This window comes from Dendrobium catenatum, unplaced genomic scaffold (assembly GCF_001605985.2).
Source record: "Dendrobium catenatum unplaced genomic scaffold, ASM160598v2 fragScaff_scaffold_317, whole genome shotgun sequence".
NCBI lineage: Eukaryota > Viridiplantae > Streptophyta > Magnoliopsida > Asparagales > Orchidaceae > Dendrobium > Dendrobium catenatum.
This window is the reverse complement of record NW_021318779.1, coordinates 144,024-160,508: the sequence shown is the minus strand read 5'-3', so window position 1 is coordinate 160,508 and position 16,485 is coordinate 144,024. Positions and strand designations below refer to the sequence as shown.

At 41.4% G+C, this 16,485-nt stretch overlaps 1 protein-coding gene and 1 long non-coding RNA gene across 2 annotated transcripts; one reads left to right on the top strand and one right to left on the bottom strand.

Moving 5' to 3' along the window:
• The first annotated feature begins 6,425 nt into the window (after positions 1-6,425).
• On the top strand, positions 6,426-7,739 carry LOC110113815 (oxygen-evolving enhancer protein 1, chloroplastic). Its single transcript, XM_020846514.2, has 2 exons — positions 6,426-6,774; positions 6,840-7,739. Exons 1-2 carry the CDS (start codon positions 6,523-6,525, stop codon positions 7,599-7,601), a joined length of 1,014 nt encoding a protein of 337 aa, XP_020702173.1. The 5' UTR covers positions 6,426-6,522; the 3' UTR covers positions 7,602-7,739.
• Positions 7,628-16,142, bottom strand: LOC114579335. Its single transcript, XR_003700266.1, has 2 exons — positions 12,839-16,142; positions 7,628-7,928 (listed from the first exon to the last, which is right to left on the bottom strand). It is a non-coding gene; the product is annotated as an uncharacterized LOC114579335 (long non-coding RNA).
• Positions 16,143-16,485: the final 343 nt, after the last annotated feature.

Sequence of the window (16,485 nt, the reverse complement as noted above, 5' to 3'; positions counted from 1 at the left end):
TCTGATTTTGGATCAAAACTAAGGCAGATTTTCTATTATTATGTATAAACACCTTGCAACCAAAAACATGCAAATGAGATAAATTACGTGTTCTTCCTTTTAGCAATTCATAGGGTGTTTTATTTAATTAAGATCTCACATTCACCCTATTAAAAACATAACATGTAATGCTAACCTCTTCAGCCCAAAAGTATTTGAGAAGTGAGTATTCTGCCAACATTGCTCGGGCGGCTTCTATTAATATTCTATTTTTCCTTTCGACTACCCCATTCTACTAAGGGGTTCTAAGTGTAGAAAAGTTGTGATCAATTCCTTTCTCCTTATAAAAATACTCAAATCTTTCATTTTCAAATTCTCCTCCATGATCACTTTGTATAGTCATAATTTTACACCCAAGTTTTTTTTTAATCCAAGTCAAAAAATTTCTAAATTCCTCAAATTATTCACTCTTATGAAATAGAAATTTAACCTATGTGAATCTTGAGTAATCATCCACAATCACAAAATCGTATACCTTCCCTCCTAGACTTATAGTTCCAACTGGTCCAAAAAGATCCATATACAAAATCTCCAATGGTTTACTAGTTCTAAGATCTTTATTGAATTGAAAAGAGGACTTCACTTGCTTTTCTAATTGACATGCATCACAAAGGTGGTTCTTAGTAAAGTCTAGTTTTGGTATACCTCTTACTAAGTTCTTTTGGGTAATTCTCCTAAGGTTTTTCATGCTAGAATGACAAAGTCTCCTATGACAAAGCCATGACTCATCAGAAATAGTTTTTAAAGAAAAAGTAGGAGGAGTTTGAATGCAATTCAAGTCTAACATATAAATATTATTTACCCTTTTACCATTCAAAACATCATTTCCATTTAGACTTAAAATGCAGCTAGTAAAAAAAAAATTTACACAATATCCTTTGTCACATAACTGGCTTATACTTAATAAATTATGCTTTAAGCCTTCTACCAATAACATATTTTCAATATAAAAATTCTTTAGATTTCAAATCATACCTGTCCCAATCACATTCTTTATGGTGTTATCTCCAAGTGTAACCTTGCCTCCACTCTTGGCTTCCAGTGATATGAATTGAGCAGTATCTCCAGTCATATGCTTTGAACATCCGCTGTCCAGGTATCATATGCTCTCACGAGGTCTTATGTGAGAGCGAACCTACAAAATTATCAAATGTTAGACCTGAGAATTCAAACAAGTTTGGGTTCTCCTTTTAGAAATTTATAAAGAGATGCATGTATGATATGTCTAGGTTTATGCATCTTAGGTTTCAACACTAAATAAGTTTTCTTCTTCAAAGTACAAGTGTGAGCTATGTGTCCAATCAATCAACAATTGTTATATTTGACTTTTGGAAAAAATTCCAAAGTCTACTACTATTCATTTATCTATTTAGGGATTGCATAAATTTAGGATACAAAATAGGATTAGTGAAATCTTCTAGTTTAGGGGGTATCCTATTATCCTCGAGAGCTTTTATTGATAATTTATAAAATGAATTCATATCTTTCAAAATTTGATTTGTATAATTTGATCTATAAATCTTGCTCTCTGATGCATCCTTAAAATTTTTAAAATCTTTCTCAAGTTCTGCATTGGATGATTTTAAATTTTCATGATTTTTATTCAAGTTATCAAGCTCATCAAGTAATTTTATGTGGTTGTCATTAATTAAAGCATGATCTTTCATAAGGATTTTATGATTCTTTTGTAGTTCTTCAAATTCTAAACTTAGACTAGCATGCAGTTTCTTCATTTTTCTATATGCATCATGCATATGTTCAAAAAATTCATCATAACTTAAGTCACATACCTCTTATTGATCTGACTGATCAAGACTATCAGCCATTAAGCACAGATTAGTGACTTCCTCTTCCTTTTCTGTCTCTGACGAGTCCGAAGTTGAGTTCACCCAAAAAGCTCTTTGTACAAAAGGTTTTTCCACTATCTTCTCCTTGCTAGGAGTGGTTTTGAGTTTTGGGTAATCTGTCTTTATATATCCAGGTTTCCTGCACTCATAGCAAATAATATCATTTGAAACCTTTACATTTTTATTAAATTTACCTCTATTCCATTGCTGGTGTCTCTTTTGCTTCCTTTTTAGAAAGCTTCTGAATTGTCTAGTCATTAATGCGATGTAGTCTTCATCCTCAGGTTGTGAGTGTTCACTCTCAGAATCCTCCACTTTTAGTGCTATGTTCTTCTCCCTTCGTGGTTCACCTGCATCAATCTTTCTTTGACTAACTCCTTGCTCGTAAGCAATTAGCGAATCAAGAAGATTGTCAATATAGTAAATGTTTAGATCTTTAGACTCTATAATTGCAGTAATTTTAGCATCATAAGTAGTAGGCAAACAACGAAGAATCTTATTAACCATTTCAGTATTCATTAGTTCCCTACCTAATGCTTGTAAAGAGGTGATTATTTGTGTGAATCTTATGTACATATCAGAAATAAAATCATTAGATTTCATGCGAAATAGTTCATAATCATGCAACAATATATTAAGTCTAGATTACTTAACCTCATTAGTCCCCTCATATGTTATACAAAGTCTATCCCATGTGTCCTTTCCACTCTTGCAAGTAGAAACCCGTATGTAATCTTCTGATTTAAGTGCACAAAAGAAACTGTTTAAGCATTTGGTGTTTAGTTTGCTAAGTCACGTTCTTCTACTGTCCAGTCCACAAAAGGTGTTTTAACTCTAACTCCTTCAACTAGTCTAGTTGGTTTTGTATACCCTTCCTAAACTAAGATCCACATATGATAATCAAGTGACTATAAAAATATAGACATGCTTGTTTTCCAAAAAATTAAAAGGAATATTGTCGAACAATGGAGGTTTAGTTATAGAGTAACCCTCAGGTGTATTTCGATTTCCAAATGTAGCCATCTACGTTAATAAAAAAGTAGTCTAAACTTATGATTTTGAAACAAAGCTCTGATACCACTTGTTGAAACTTGTTCACTATGAATTAAGTTGTTAAGCCTAAGCTTATGTCCCAGCGATAACCAAGAGGGGGGGTGAATTGGTATTTAAAAAATTTTACCCTCTTTTAAAATTTAAAACCAAGAATTTAACTTTAGTAAATTTTATAGAAAAAAGTTTTTCAACCACAAGTTAGAAACAATAAAACAAAAATAAAAGCAGCGAAAAAATAAAAGACACGAGATTTATAGTGGTTCGGTTAAACACGACCTACATCCACTCTCAGGAGGCACCCTCCGAGTATTGCACTAATATCACTAGTGACTCTCCTTTTACACCCACAGCAAAGCGGAGAAGCCTTTACAAAACTCTCTTCCACCACTACCCGGTGCGGCAGAGAACCGTCGTCCTTTTACACTCTTCTCAGTATTGGCAGAGAACCGATCATCCTTTCACACTCTCCCGGTATAGGCAGAGAACCCTTCGTTCTTTCACACTCTCCTAATGTGGGCAGAGAACCCTTCGGCTGTTCACACTCTCCTAGTGTGGTCAGAGAATCCTTCGGCTGTTCAAACTCTCCTAGTGTGGGCAGAGAACCCTTCGGCTGTTCACACTCTCCTAGTGTGGGTAGAGAACCCTTCGGTTGTTCACACTCTCTAAGTATCGGTAGAGAACCGGATCTCCTTGACAGATCGTCTTCACAAGAAATCTAGAAGGAAGAGATAAAAGAGTGAAGTAATAAAAAATCAAAAGTAGAGACTCTTACCTTTGAGTACCAAGTGAAACCTTCATACTCTAGTAGTAAGAATTCTCCTTCAAACACTCTCTCACACTCTCTTCTTGACTCTTCTTTTAATTGGCATAAAGATCAGTAGGTAAAAAGATTAAGTGACAGTTTATATTGGACTTTATATAGGAAAGACACAAAAAAAATCGTCCAAAAACTATTAAAATTCAAGTTGTCAGCAGTGGATCGTACCGTACGATCGTGGATCGTCCTGGACGATGTTACTTAATTCAGTTGGAAATGAACCCAATGTATATTGGTACAAACTAACTTCGTATATAATAATCATCCCGTACGAACCAGGTTCGTCCGGTACGAACGATTATACCATAGGTTGGTTCCGAAAACTGCAGGAAGTTGCCAATTTTTTTTAAGAGTCGGTTCGCTTCGTCCTGGGACGAATATGCGTTCGTCCAGACAAAATTTTTAAAGAGGACATTTCATCCTTGCACGAATATGGATTTCATCTGAACAAAAATTTTTCAGAGGACATTTCGTCCTGGGACGAATTGGAGTTCGTCTAGACGAAATTTTCCAGAGAGCATTTCGTCCTGGCACGAATTTAAATTTTATCTGAACGAAATTTTTCTAGAGGACATTTCATCCTGGAAAGAATTGGAGTTCATCTGGATGAAATTTTTCCAGAGAGAATTTCCTCTTGGCACAAATATAAATTTCGTATGAACGAAAATTTTCCAGAGGAGATTTTGTACTTGGACGAATAAAAATTTGTCCCGGACGATCAGGACTTAGATAAATTTTTGTTGCTTCCTGTTCGTTTCATTGCTCTTTCGAGGAGATAACGGACTTCATCGTCCTATACGAACTATGTTCGTCCCGTAGATCCTTATAAATTTTTAAAGATCTCCTCAAGTGTGTGTGCTTATTAACTCAATTACAATCACTCCCTCTCAAACTTAATTCAAAGAAAAGTACAAGCTTCAATTTATAAAATATCTCATGCTGAATTTGATTTGAAGTTTTCAGTAGTATGGAGTTTGATTTTTCTAAATGTGTTAGTTCACACAAGAGCAAAAAATAAATCTTCCAAAAAGTGTTAGGAGATATCAACACATAAACAATAATATTTGAAATCATTAAAATTATAAAAGTTACAATAATGTAAAACATGCAAATAGAAACTCTCTTAACAGAGAGGATGCGCCAGAGTCGATAATCCAATCACTTGTGATCATATTATTAGATGTCGTAAGTGCTATAGAGGTCGATGCATAATTAGCGTTGAAGTGATGCTAGCAATTGTTGGCGGTGTGCCTTCTTTTTCCACAAATTTGGCAGATGATAAGAGACGTGGATGTGTTCAAAGTAGAGGATGAGTTTTGTTGATTGCTGGAGGTGGATTGTCTGCGCGAGTAAGAATTGGATCGCCCACGACCACGTTCCCTGGAGCGATTGGAGTAAAGAGCCATCTGCATAGTTAGATTGGAGTGGTCTTTCGCAAGATCTGTTGATAGATTGATCTCTTCGCATAAAAGAAGCGAATAAAGATCTTCTAGAGCGACCGGAGTGAGCGTGGTGTGGATGGATGTCTTGAACGCCTAGTATTGAGGGGGCAGCCCGTTGAGGGTGTAAAGCAAGATGTCTTCATTGTCGATGGGGCTTATGGCTGCGGAGATGTTGTCGACCAACGTCTTGATGTTGGTAAGATATTGAAGCATTGTTTGTTGGCCCATGCTGATGTGATAGAGCTCATTTTTGAGCTGGATTACCCGCGAGCGATTCGTCGCATGCAGGCGCCTTTCAAGAGTGCTCCAGATGTCCTCACAGTTGTCAAGATGTAAGACATACGAAAGAATACTTGCCGAAATGGTTGAGCATATTGCGGCGGTGAGGTTCTGATCTGCAAGAACCCATCAACAGTAGGCTTCGTTGATTTTAGAGATGCCGATGGAGTCGATAATAAGCCGAGATGTTACAGTGGTGTTTTGATCAAGAAAACCATTGTAGTTGTTTGCGCGGAAGAGCTTCAAGATTTGAGATCGCCATGTCGCATAGTTGTCGTTGATCAGTTGTATGGGAATGATGGTTTTGATGTTTGAAATGAGAAATTTGAGGGAGGAGGGAATGACACTGTCATCTGGAGCGTTTCTGAGCTATTCGGTGTTGACGGGAGTAACGTCGGAGGATGATTCAGTTTTTTTAGAGACGGTCGGAGCCACCATTGATGCGGGAACGTCGGAGACGGACCAAGATCGCGATCTAGAGAAAAAAAAAAGAACTAAGATATTACAGGAGATGATCGGGAAAGAAGATGACAGTGAGCCTAGGAGGCTCTGATACCATAAAGAGAACTAGAGAGAGACATAAAAGAGTAAAGAAGTATTTCATTAATCAGTAAAGAGGAAAGTTGTACATAGATGTAAACAAGAGTCTATATTTATGGACAAATAGGTTTACACGTGTAAGCAAGTCATATTAAGTTTGAGAGATATCGTCTTCCTCGGTAGCCGTACACATCTTTGAGTTGTCCTTTTTTGGTCTAATTTGCTGATGTGTTATTACATAGAAAATTTGTGGAGATCCAACCAATGAAGTTGGTCGGTCCCACGCAACCATCCACCACTTCGAACTGATAAGGCAAAGCCATCGGCTAGCTCACGTGTCGAACACAAGACATCGATGCCATACCCTCTTTCCACCAATGAATGGCATCCCCTTATCCAAAACCTCTTATCCACCCGCCGTGCCCAGCGCAGAAATAACACCCACCACTAAGAACAGGTAGAAGAGGAGACTTCCAAGAAAAATAGCGAGGGAGGGACAAAGATCATGGCAGCCTCACTTCAAGCGGCGGCGACTTTCTTGCCTGCCAAGGTCGGATATCCGTCGAGATTTGTTTCAGGGTTGCAGCTTAGGCCAGCTCCACAGCAGCTCTATAAATCTTTTGGAGTTGAACAACCCGCAGGCGGCAAGATTAGCTGTTCCACTCACTCCGATCTTCTTCGTGATGTCGCGCAGAAGTGTATCCACGCCACCAAGCTCGGCGGAATCGCGCTGGCTACTTCTGCTCTGCTCGTCGCGGTTTGCTCACTCTTTCACTTATAAAAGTAGAAGATGGTCTTTTTTATAATTGTAATTATTTGCAGGGAGCGAACGCGGAGGGAGTACCCAAGAGGCTGACCTTTGACGAGATCCAGAGCAAGACGTACATGGAGGTGAAAGGGTCCGGAACTGCCAACCAGTGTCCGACGATTGAGGGCGGCGTAGACTCCTTCGTCTTCAAGCCGGGTAAGTACTACGTTAAGAAGTTGTGCTTGGAGCCCACTTCTTTCACAGTCAAGGCCGAGGGCGTAAGCAAGAATGCTCCTCCTGATTTCCAGCCCACCAAACTCATGACCCGACTGACCTACACACTAGATGAGATCGAGGGACCATTGGACGTTTCCCCTGACGGATCCCTCAAATTTGAGGAGAAGGATGGGATCGACTATGCTGCTGTAACCGTGCAGCTACCTGGCGGCGAACGTGTTCCTTTTTTGTTTACTATCAAGCAGTTGGTGGCCACTGGGAAGCCGGAGGCGTTTGGAGGACAGTTCCTGGTGCCCAGCTATCGTGGATCGTCGTTTCTGGATCCAAAGGGAAGGGGAGGGTCAAGTGGGTATGACAACGCGGTGGCATTACCGGCAGGAGGAAGAGGGGATGAGGAGGAGCTTACTAAGGAGAATATAAAGAATACTTCCTCTAGTAATGGAAAAATTAGTCTCAGTGTGAGCAAGAGCAAGCCGGAGACAGGGGAGGTTATTGGGGTGTTTGAGAGCTTGCAGCCATCTGACACAGATCTTGGGGCCAAGGCGCCGAAGGATGTGAAAATCCAGGGCATTTGGTATGCGCAGCTTGAGTCTAATTAACTACTAGCTTGTATATGAATATGCTGTTCTATTTATGTTTCTCTCTGTTTTTTGTCTTATTTCAGCTGAAACTGAAAAAATCTCGTGTTATATTTGTGTGCTCTCATTTTGGAGTGATAATTTTGGATGTTATGCTGCGATTTTGTATTGTAATTTAGAATGTCAGCCAAGGAACATATTTTAGGACACCCAAGCACAAATATTACAGCGAGAAGAAAGGTAATAAATGATTTGAGAACACCCATAACTCCCTGAAATGCAAAAGAAGAATATGAAAGTTCTCCGAGATAGAGAATAATGAGGATTGTTTTTGGTGTAACCCAAGACCTGCAAGCACAGAAAGACAAGCAAAAACGAAGAAACAGGGAAGATGGAGATGAAAGGCTTCAGAGGCCTGTATATTTTTCTCTTGAATAGTATCAAGTATTTGCAAAAGATCAAAAACTGTTTCTCTCCTTCAGCCTTTCGTCTAAATAGGTTTCTAAAACCCTGTAGCCAATTCTAGAAGCTGCTTCCTGTAGCTGTAACTACCTGATTCTAAAAACAACCAATCAGGTAAAAAGGTAAACATGTACTAATAAAACTAACATAGTAATAAGTAGTGGAAAAGGAATTAAGGGTACGATGGCCCTTGGCACCATGGCAGCACGTGCGGCGCTGCATCAGTCCTCCCCATCTGCCGAAGAGCTCGACTCCGACGAGCTTATTTCAACAGCTGTATCATCAGGAGGATGAAATGGCCAAATGTCAGAGACATTGAAAGTCGGTGCGGTATTGTAGCCGGGTGGAAGTTCCACAGTGTAAGCATTATCTTGATTTTGGCAACGATGGGAACTGGGCCGATCTTACGGCGGCTGAGCTTGTTGTAGGTACCTGGGGCAAACCGTTCTCGGCGCAATCGGACCATGACAAGGTCCCCTACCCGAAAGAGCACTTGACGTTTATGTAGATCAGCAGAGGCTTTGTATTGCTGGTTCGAACGATTGAGCTGAGTATGCACATCTTTAAGCATTTTGGAGTATTGACGGGTGAAAGTGGACGCTGCGCCGGACTTGCACTTCGGGAGAATGGCTACATCCAAGGCTAAGTGAGGAAGTTTAGTAAAGACAATGCTGAAAGGAGATTTACCGGTGGAGCGGTTCACCATAGAGTTGTAAGCGAACTCCGCAGTAGTTAAGACTTCCTCCCACCGTTTCGGATAATCCTGCACTAAGCAACGTAGCATACTTCCTAATGTCCGGTTGACCACTTCAGTTTGTCCGTCAGACTGTGGGTGATAAGCCGAACTAAGTCGCAGATCTGTGTCGAGTTGTTTCCACAATTTCCGCAAAAAATGGCTGATGAATTTGACATCCCTATCAGAAGTGAGGCTCCTCGGCACCCCATGAAGCCGGATGATATTATGGAAGAAGAGTTGAGCAATGTGAAGTGCATTGGACGTCTTTTTGCAAGCGACAAAATGAGCCATTTTGGAGAAGCGGTCAACGACCACCATGACTGAATCATGTCCCTTTTGAGTACGAGGTAGACCAAGTACGAAGTCCAAGCTGAGGTCTTCCCAAATGGTGTCCGGAACTGGTAGAGGTAGATACAAGCCGGTGTTTTGAGCTCCACCTTTATAATTTTGGCACACGGAACACCGATCCACAAAGCGAAAAACATCTCTACGTAATCTTGGCCAGTAAAAACGGGACTTTAGCTGAGCTAAGGTTTTGTCACGGCCTGTGTGCGCAGCTAATGCCCCACAATGCGCCTCACGAATGAGGTGTTGTCGCCACGAGGAAATAGGGACGCATAAGAGATTGTTGTGGAACAGAAAACCGTGGCGAACCGAGAATTCGGGAACTGTCTCGGTGTTGAGGCATCAGCGCCATATCTCAGCAAAATCAGCGTCGGTGGAATAGAGCTCTTGTAAAGAGGATAACCCAGTGAGTTCGGTCTGTAACTGAGTCAGGAGGATGGATTTTCTGCTAAGAGCATCAGCTACCGTATTGTTCTTGCCAGCTTGATGTTTAAGCACGAAAGAGAATCTCTGTAGGAAGGAGACCCAGCGGGCGTGCATTCGGTTGACGTGCTTTTGGTTGTTAATAAACTGCAATGCCTTATTGTCGGTGCAGAGGACAAACTCTTGGTGCAGTAAGTAGTGCTCCCATTGCTTCAGGGCATGTATGATCGAGTAAAGTTCCTGTTCATATGCGGACCAACGTTGTCGAGACGGGCACAGCTTCTCACTAAAGAAGGCCACGGGCCGACCAGCCTGAGACAACACAGCACCGACACCTGTAGCAGAGGCGTCCGTTTCTACGGTGAAAAGCTTGTCAAAATCGGGCAGGGCAAGCACTGGAGCTGAAGTAAGTGCGTCTTTAATAGCATCGAAACTTCGTTGTTGTTGGTCCCCCCAAGTAAAAATTTTAGACTTCAAGCAGTCAGTTATAGGACTCATAAGGAGGATGAATCCGCGAATGAATTTGCGATAGAAGTTCGCCAGGCCGTGAAAACTCCGGATTTCGAAGAACGATTGTGGTGGAGGCCAAGTGAGTATTGCAGACACTTTATCAGGATGCATATGCACGCCATCTTTGGAAATAAAAAATCCCAAGAACTGCACCGATTGGGTGGCGAACTGGCACTTCGTCAGATTGAGGAACAATTGGTTCTTCTGTAGAATTAGAAATAGCTGCTGTAAATGGTCTGTATGTTCTTCGGCACTAGAGCTGTATACTAGAATATCATCAAAATAAGCAATGCAGAATTGGCCCCAAATTGGTTTGAGAATGAGTTGGATCACTCTCATAAAGGTAGATGGCGCGTTGCACAGGCCAAATGGCATCACTCGCCATTCAAAGAGGCCAAACGGAGTCTTGAAGGCTGTTTTCCACTCGTCACCAGGACGAATCCTGATTTGATGATATCCACTCCGGAGGTCGAGTTTGGAGAACAGGGCCGCTCCCTTGAGGTGATCCAGCAATTCGTCAATTCTCGGTACAGGAAATCTGTACTTTACTGTAATTTTGTTTATAGCCCTGCTGTCAACACATAGACGCCATTCATTGTTCTTCTTGGGAACAAGCAGAGCGGGGACGGCACAGGGACTAATACTGCTTTGGATCAACTGTTTTTGCAGTAGTTCGTCTATCAGAGACTTCAAGATTTCTTGTTCCCTTGGATTGAGCCTATAATGTGGCAAATTGGGTAGAACAGCATTGGGCACGAAATCAATTTGATGCTGGATTGACCGTAATGGTGGTAGAGCACTGGGAAGATCACGCGGGCAGATATCACTGAATTGCTCTAGCAAACGACGGATTTCGTCTGGAATTTCAGCTGGAGGTTGGGGAGTAAGAATATCTGTTAATACCATTGCCCACATGGGGTCCTCCTCAGTCACAGCTAATAGCAAATTTGGACCGGACACTAACTGTAGAGTTGGCGAGCTGGACTGATTGATGGTATTGTTATGGGTCGTCGGTAGCAGTCTAAGACGCTTGCCCTTCCAGTCCAAGGTATAGACATTAGCTCTTCCATCAAATTGGACGCCGGCATCAAATTGCCATGGACGCCCGAGAATTAAGTGGCACACATCCATGTCTAGTATGTCGCACAATACATCACATACATACTGACGGCCTATTGAAAAGGTCACTTGACACATGTCGGTGACCTGAATGTCGACGCCTTTTTTCACCCAACTGATCTTGTAAGGGTGAGGATTTTTCGTTGTTTTGAGCTGAAGAGCTTGTACCACAGAGCGAGCTATGATGTTTTCGGTGCAGCCACTATCAATGAGGAGGTCGCAAACCTTTCCGTTGATGGTACACCTTATTTTAAAGATGGCATTCCGTTGTTAAGCAATCTGTTGGCGAGGTGCCATCAACAGTTTTTCGATGACACAAACCAGAGGTTCTCCTTCATCCCCTTCAAGGTCTTCAGTAGCATTTTCATTTTCCTCCGCCAGTGGATCGGGTGCAGCATCTACTTCATTTTCCAGTAACTGAAGTTGTTGTCGCTGAGGACACTCATTCGATTTGTGACCCTGTTGAAAACATCGGAAGCATTTTAACGTTCCTGGTTTAGCGTAAGGATTAGTTGAAGCCGGAGGTTTAGCTGTGGATTGTGATTTGGCATCAGACGACGCTGCTTGGCCCGGTTTGGGAGTACCGCTGCTTGGCCCGGCTGGTGATGTGCTCTGTCCCACTTTGCTGAATCCTTTACCCGTATCAGCTAGTGATTCACTAAGAGGTCGTCGACTAAACTGTGCCCGGGACGACCTGTTCAGCTGAATTTCCACCCTTAAAGCGAAGTTGATCGCCTGCGGTAACGACCAAACAGAATTTAGTTCTAATTTGTCCTGTATAGCATATTTGAGCCCACCAATGTACCGAGCTACGAGTTGATTCGTCGACTCATTCAAGTTGTTGCGTGCACTAAGTCGATGGAACTCTTCTGTATACTCACTCACTGATCTGTTGCCTTGTATACATTGCTGGTATTTCATGTACAGGATTTGTTCATAATCTGTGGGGAGGAATTGTGCACGCAGAAGTTGTTTCATCTTGGCCCAATTGCGAACAGACCCCTTGCCTTCCCGCTGCCTCCTCTGTAACAGTTGGTTCCACCACGCACTGGCACCACTCCTAAGACGGCAAGCGACATATTTCACTTGCCGGGAGGGTTCAATCTCCATGTAATCGAAAAAATTCTCAACGGCTCTTTCTCAGTCCAAGTAATCCTCAATGTGGACATGACCATCAAAATAAGGTATATCTACCTTGATTTTAAACTCAGATTGAGTTCGACGAAAGAACTGTTGTCGTCTTCTTCCACCATGAACAGGACCATAGTCAGGCCCCTCCGCTTCCGCCTCGGAATCGGTCAAATTCTCCTCTGGAGTTGTAAGAACCTCATCGTCTGAATCTGTTTCCTCTGGAATTTGGGGTGGGATGCGACGCCCAAAACGATCAAGGCCCACTCCTCGTCGACGACCAGGTGCAACTGCTGGCATCGCTTCACGACGGGGATGGTGGGGCGGAACCCTTGGACTTTGGAGATTGAACTCGCGGCGTCTGTCGATCATGAGGCGTTGAACATCGGCGGCCAACGACTCCAGTTGGCGCATCATGTTCGCCTGGTTTTCCACCAATGTGTCGATACTCCGACCGTCGCCAGAGACCGGCGTCTTCCCTCTGTCCGTCATTGCTGTCGAATAGCTCTGATACCAATCTGGTGTAACCCAAGACCTGCAAGCACAGAAAGACAAGCAAAAACGAAGAAACAGGGAAGATGGAGATGAAAGGCTTCAGAGGCCTGTATATTTTTCTCTTGAATAGTATCAAGTATTTGCAAAAGATCAAAAACTGTTTCTCTCCTTCAGCCTTTCGTCTAAATAGGTTTCTAAAACCCTGTAGCCAATTCTAGAAGCTGCTTACTGTAGCTGTAACTACCTGATTCTAAAAACAACCAATCAGGTAAAAAGGTAAACATGTACTAATAAAACTAACATAGTAATAAGTAGTGGAAAAGGAATTAAGGGTATGATGGCCCTTGGCACCATGGCAGCACGTGCGGCGCTGCATCAGTTTTTGTCCTGCTAACTGTTAGAAAGTATAACCTGCTAAGAATACAGAAAGGTAAAGAAGAACGGTAGAAAGGAAATGCAGAGGAATTGAGCTGAAGTTGTATTTCATTAGCTAATTGCTTTACTACATTACTGTAGTATATATACAGCTCAAAGGGAATATGAAATACAGAGTTTGTTATAACAGAGCACGTGGGCACGTGTAAAGAATAAGTAGCCAGTCTTGCCACAGCTTAACCGAACACGTGCTTTCCTGATTCTGCATTAGCCACTTCCATAACACTAACGACCTCCCCAAAAACATTACCTGTACTCATTCTTCTCACTCTTACAAAACAACCAAAAGAAGGCGCTTGTAAAAGCTTACCATTTAGAAAGTGACGTCTTCATATATTCTTTCTCCCACCCAAAATGGATCCATGCTACTCATGGAACTCTTTGTGACATGGTAGAGATCTATGTTTCCGACACTTTCCATTGTTTCAGTTCTCTGTTGCTTGACTTGACTTTGTTGTCTTTGTCTCTGTGGTTTATCTTTTGTGTTCGTCCGGTTTGGATCATTTTCTCCCTTTGCTGTAAATGTGTACTTGCCCTTAAGGTCGAGATCATTTAAAAATGGGAGAAGCTCTTTGTAAAGGGCCCAAATTGCATCTTCTTGGTGTAAGCCTTCCTATTTGACTAGCTGTTAGACTATAAGATTACTTAACTTATAGGTGTGGCGTGAGCTTAGGATCATCACAAGCTTAACTATGGGATGGTTTTTTTCGAATCTCAACTAGTCTTGTTTTGTGGAAGAGATCATTTTGGTGACATTCTTGCGCAAGGAGTCATGAAAAATGGGTGAATTTGTTTTTGAGTAGGTTCTTGAAGATTGCATGCAACTAACCGAGTATGCTTTGGTATTGACTCATACTAGTCGAGGCGTGTTTTGGTGTACATCTTGTGGCGATCAGAAGTTTGATAGTATCGTTGTAGCTTGGCCAAAATTTGTTTTCCCATTGTGAATTTCACACGCTGATGTTGTCTACCTGGTGTTTCATGCACTATTGAGAATATTAGATATATTTTACAGGTGCAGTAAAGCTGTATTGCGCAATTTCAAAAGTTCATACATGATCTTAACTACCAATTATGCACCTACAGAATGGTAGATAGCTTGGGGAAGTCAGCCATATAGAGTTTGAAATGGTGTCATACAAATGGAAGTATGATAAGTTGTATTATAAGAGTATTTGATCCTCGTTATAAATTTAGTCCATACAGCTGGTGTCTCCATCAAGAAGCATAGTAGATATTGCTAAAGCCCACGGTTTATTCTTCCGTCTATCCATCTATATTTGGCTGGTATGCTAAGCTATAGGACAACTTAGTGCCAAGAGCATTGAAGATTGCTACCAAAAATTGCTCATAAAGATGCGGTTGTGTTGAGAGAATTATATTTGGCACTCCATTCTGCATGTATATTTCAGTATAAACAGGTTAGCTACTATCTTCATGCCGAAGCGTGAGGGAAGAGCTGAGAAATGCATATATTTTGTTAGACGGTGGACAACGACTATGATAGTTATTTTGCTGTTGGAGAGAGCAGGATATGGATGATGAGGTCCGTGGTTAATTCCTCACAAGCTGTTGTAGATATCAGAAGTGGCTGCAGTGAGCCAATCGACATGAACAGTTGATATGTCGTCACTTGTAGGGTTTGGCGGACTCCTATGCATCGCACTTCATCCTTGGCCAATAGTGGTGTGGTATAAGTCATTCGAGCATTTTCTGATGGCACCATGACTATCAATAAAGATGGTCGTAGAGGTTTTCTTGTTTGATTTTTGGGTCGGCTAGTAGCATTATTCGACCCTTCTAGCGAATGATGTCATCGTACAAAGTGATTTTTTTGTGTTTAGCAGGAGATGCCTTGATGTGTGAAGCATTTATTGCAATTGTGGATTGGAGATTGTTGACGTCCTGATTTTTGGCTATTGAAGCGATACAGTGGTCATATGTACCTCAGGGGTTCGATGCCCATTTATAGCTAGCCTCATCTGACTATTGAAGCGATAAGGAATCAGTGACTTGATTATTGGTTATACTCAATATTAAATTAGAAGCCAGTAATTTCACCAAAAGAAAGCTATTGTTTCTAGGTTTAGGGTTTACTTCACAGAGGATGATGTGAATGCACCTTTGGTTAATTAGTTGTTATATTGATATGGATGTAAATGGTTTCGCAAAATCAAGTAGTGCAAGACGAATGCTTTCGATACGTCGAGTGCTATGGATGCATCTATAGTCCAACTGAAGGCATTTTTTAACCGGGAGTGGTGCCAATGGTGCAGCAATTCTTGTGAAGTTGTGGACACAAGAATTGTTAGTAAACCCAGGAAGCTTCACAAGATGTTATAGATTTAGGAGTTTATTAGCTTTACATGTTAGTGAGTTTATTGGGGTTGGGCGTGAAGTCTTGTTTGCTAACGATATGGCTTAGGTACTGGATCGTTGGTACGTCCAACAGCCATTTGGATTGTTTGAGGTGGAATTGGTTATCGAGCATGTATGATAACATAGTGGTAAAATGTTATTGGTGTTCTGGTAATGATTTATTATGCCTAATATGTTATCGGAGAATGTGAGCAAATTTACACAATGAAAGATTCTGGATTGGTATTCATAATATTTTGAAATGTTGAGATCCTGTTCAATGGACTGGCAAAATTCATAATGACCATGGTGAGCGACTGTATTTGAAATATAGTTGTCAGCCATCCAAAATAGATTGTAGTTAGCATGAAGGTCAAGCGTGGAGTTATTAGAGAGATTAGAAATCGATTGAAGATTTTATCTTGGTTAAGAGTGTTGCAGTACGTGCAACAATTTCATCTGTGAGTAATGTTCCTGTAATTTAAGGGAAAATATTGGTTTGTTCTTGATGAATCATAGCTGGGGGAGCATTTCTAAAACCAATTTGTTGATGGTTGTGTCATGACCCAATTGAGTATTGTTGCGTCCTGGAGTATTCGCGGCGGTAGAGAAATATATAGTTTAACGTCTTAGCATTGTGCGAAGATCCAGCACACAATCAGATAAGAGAGAGGGTGAAGCGTTCATAAGAGACCAGATTTTTTACGTGGAAACCCTTGAAAATGGGGAAAAACCACGAGGCCTGGCCTAGTTTGAATGAATCCACTAGTATTTGTAGTCGATTACAAATGAGGCCCTTCCTTGGGAGGTCTTGGCTTGATGATACAAATGTACATCATATAGAGCGCATTACATGGTGGGAGTTACAATATAGACATGTTTGTTTGGTCGGCA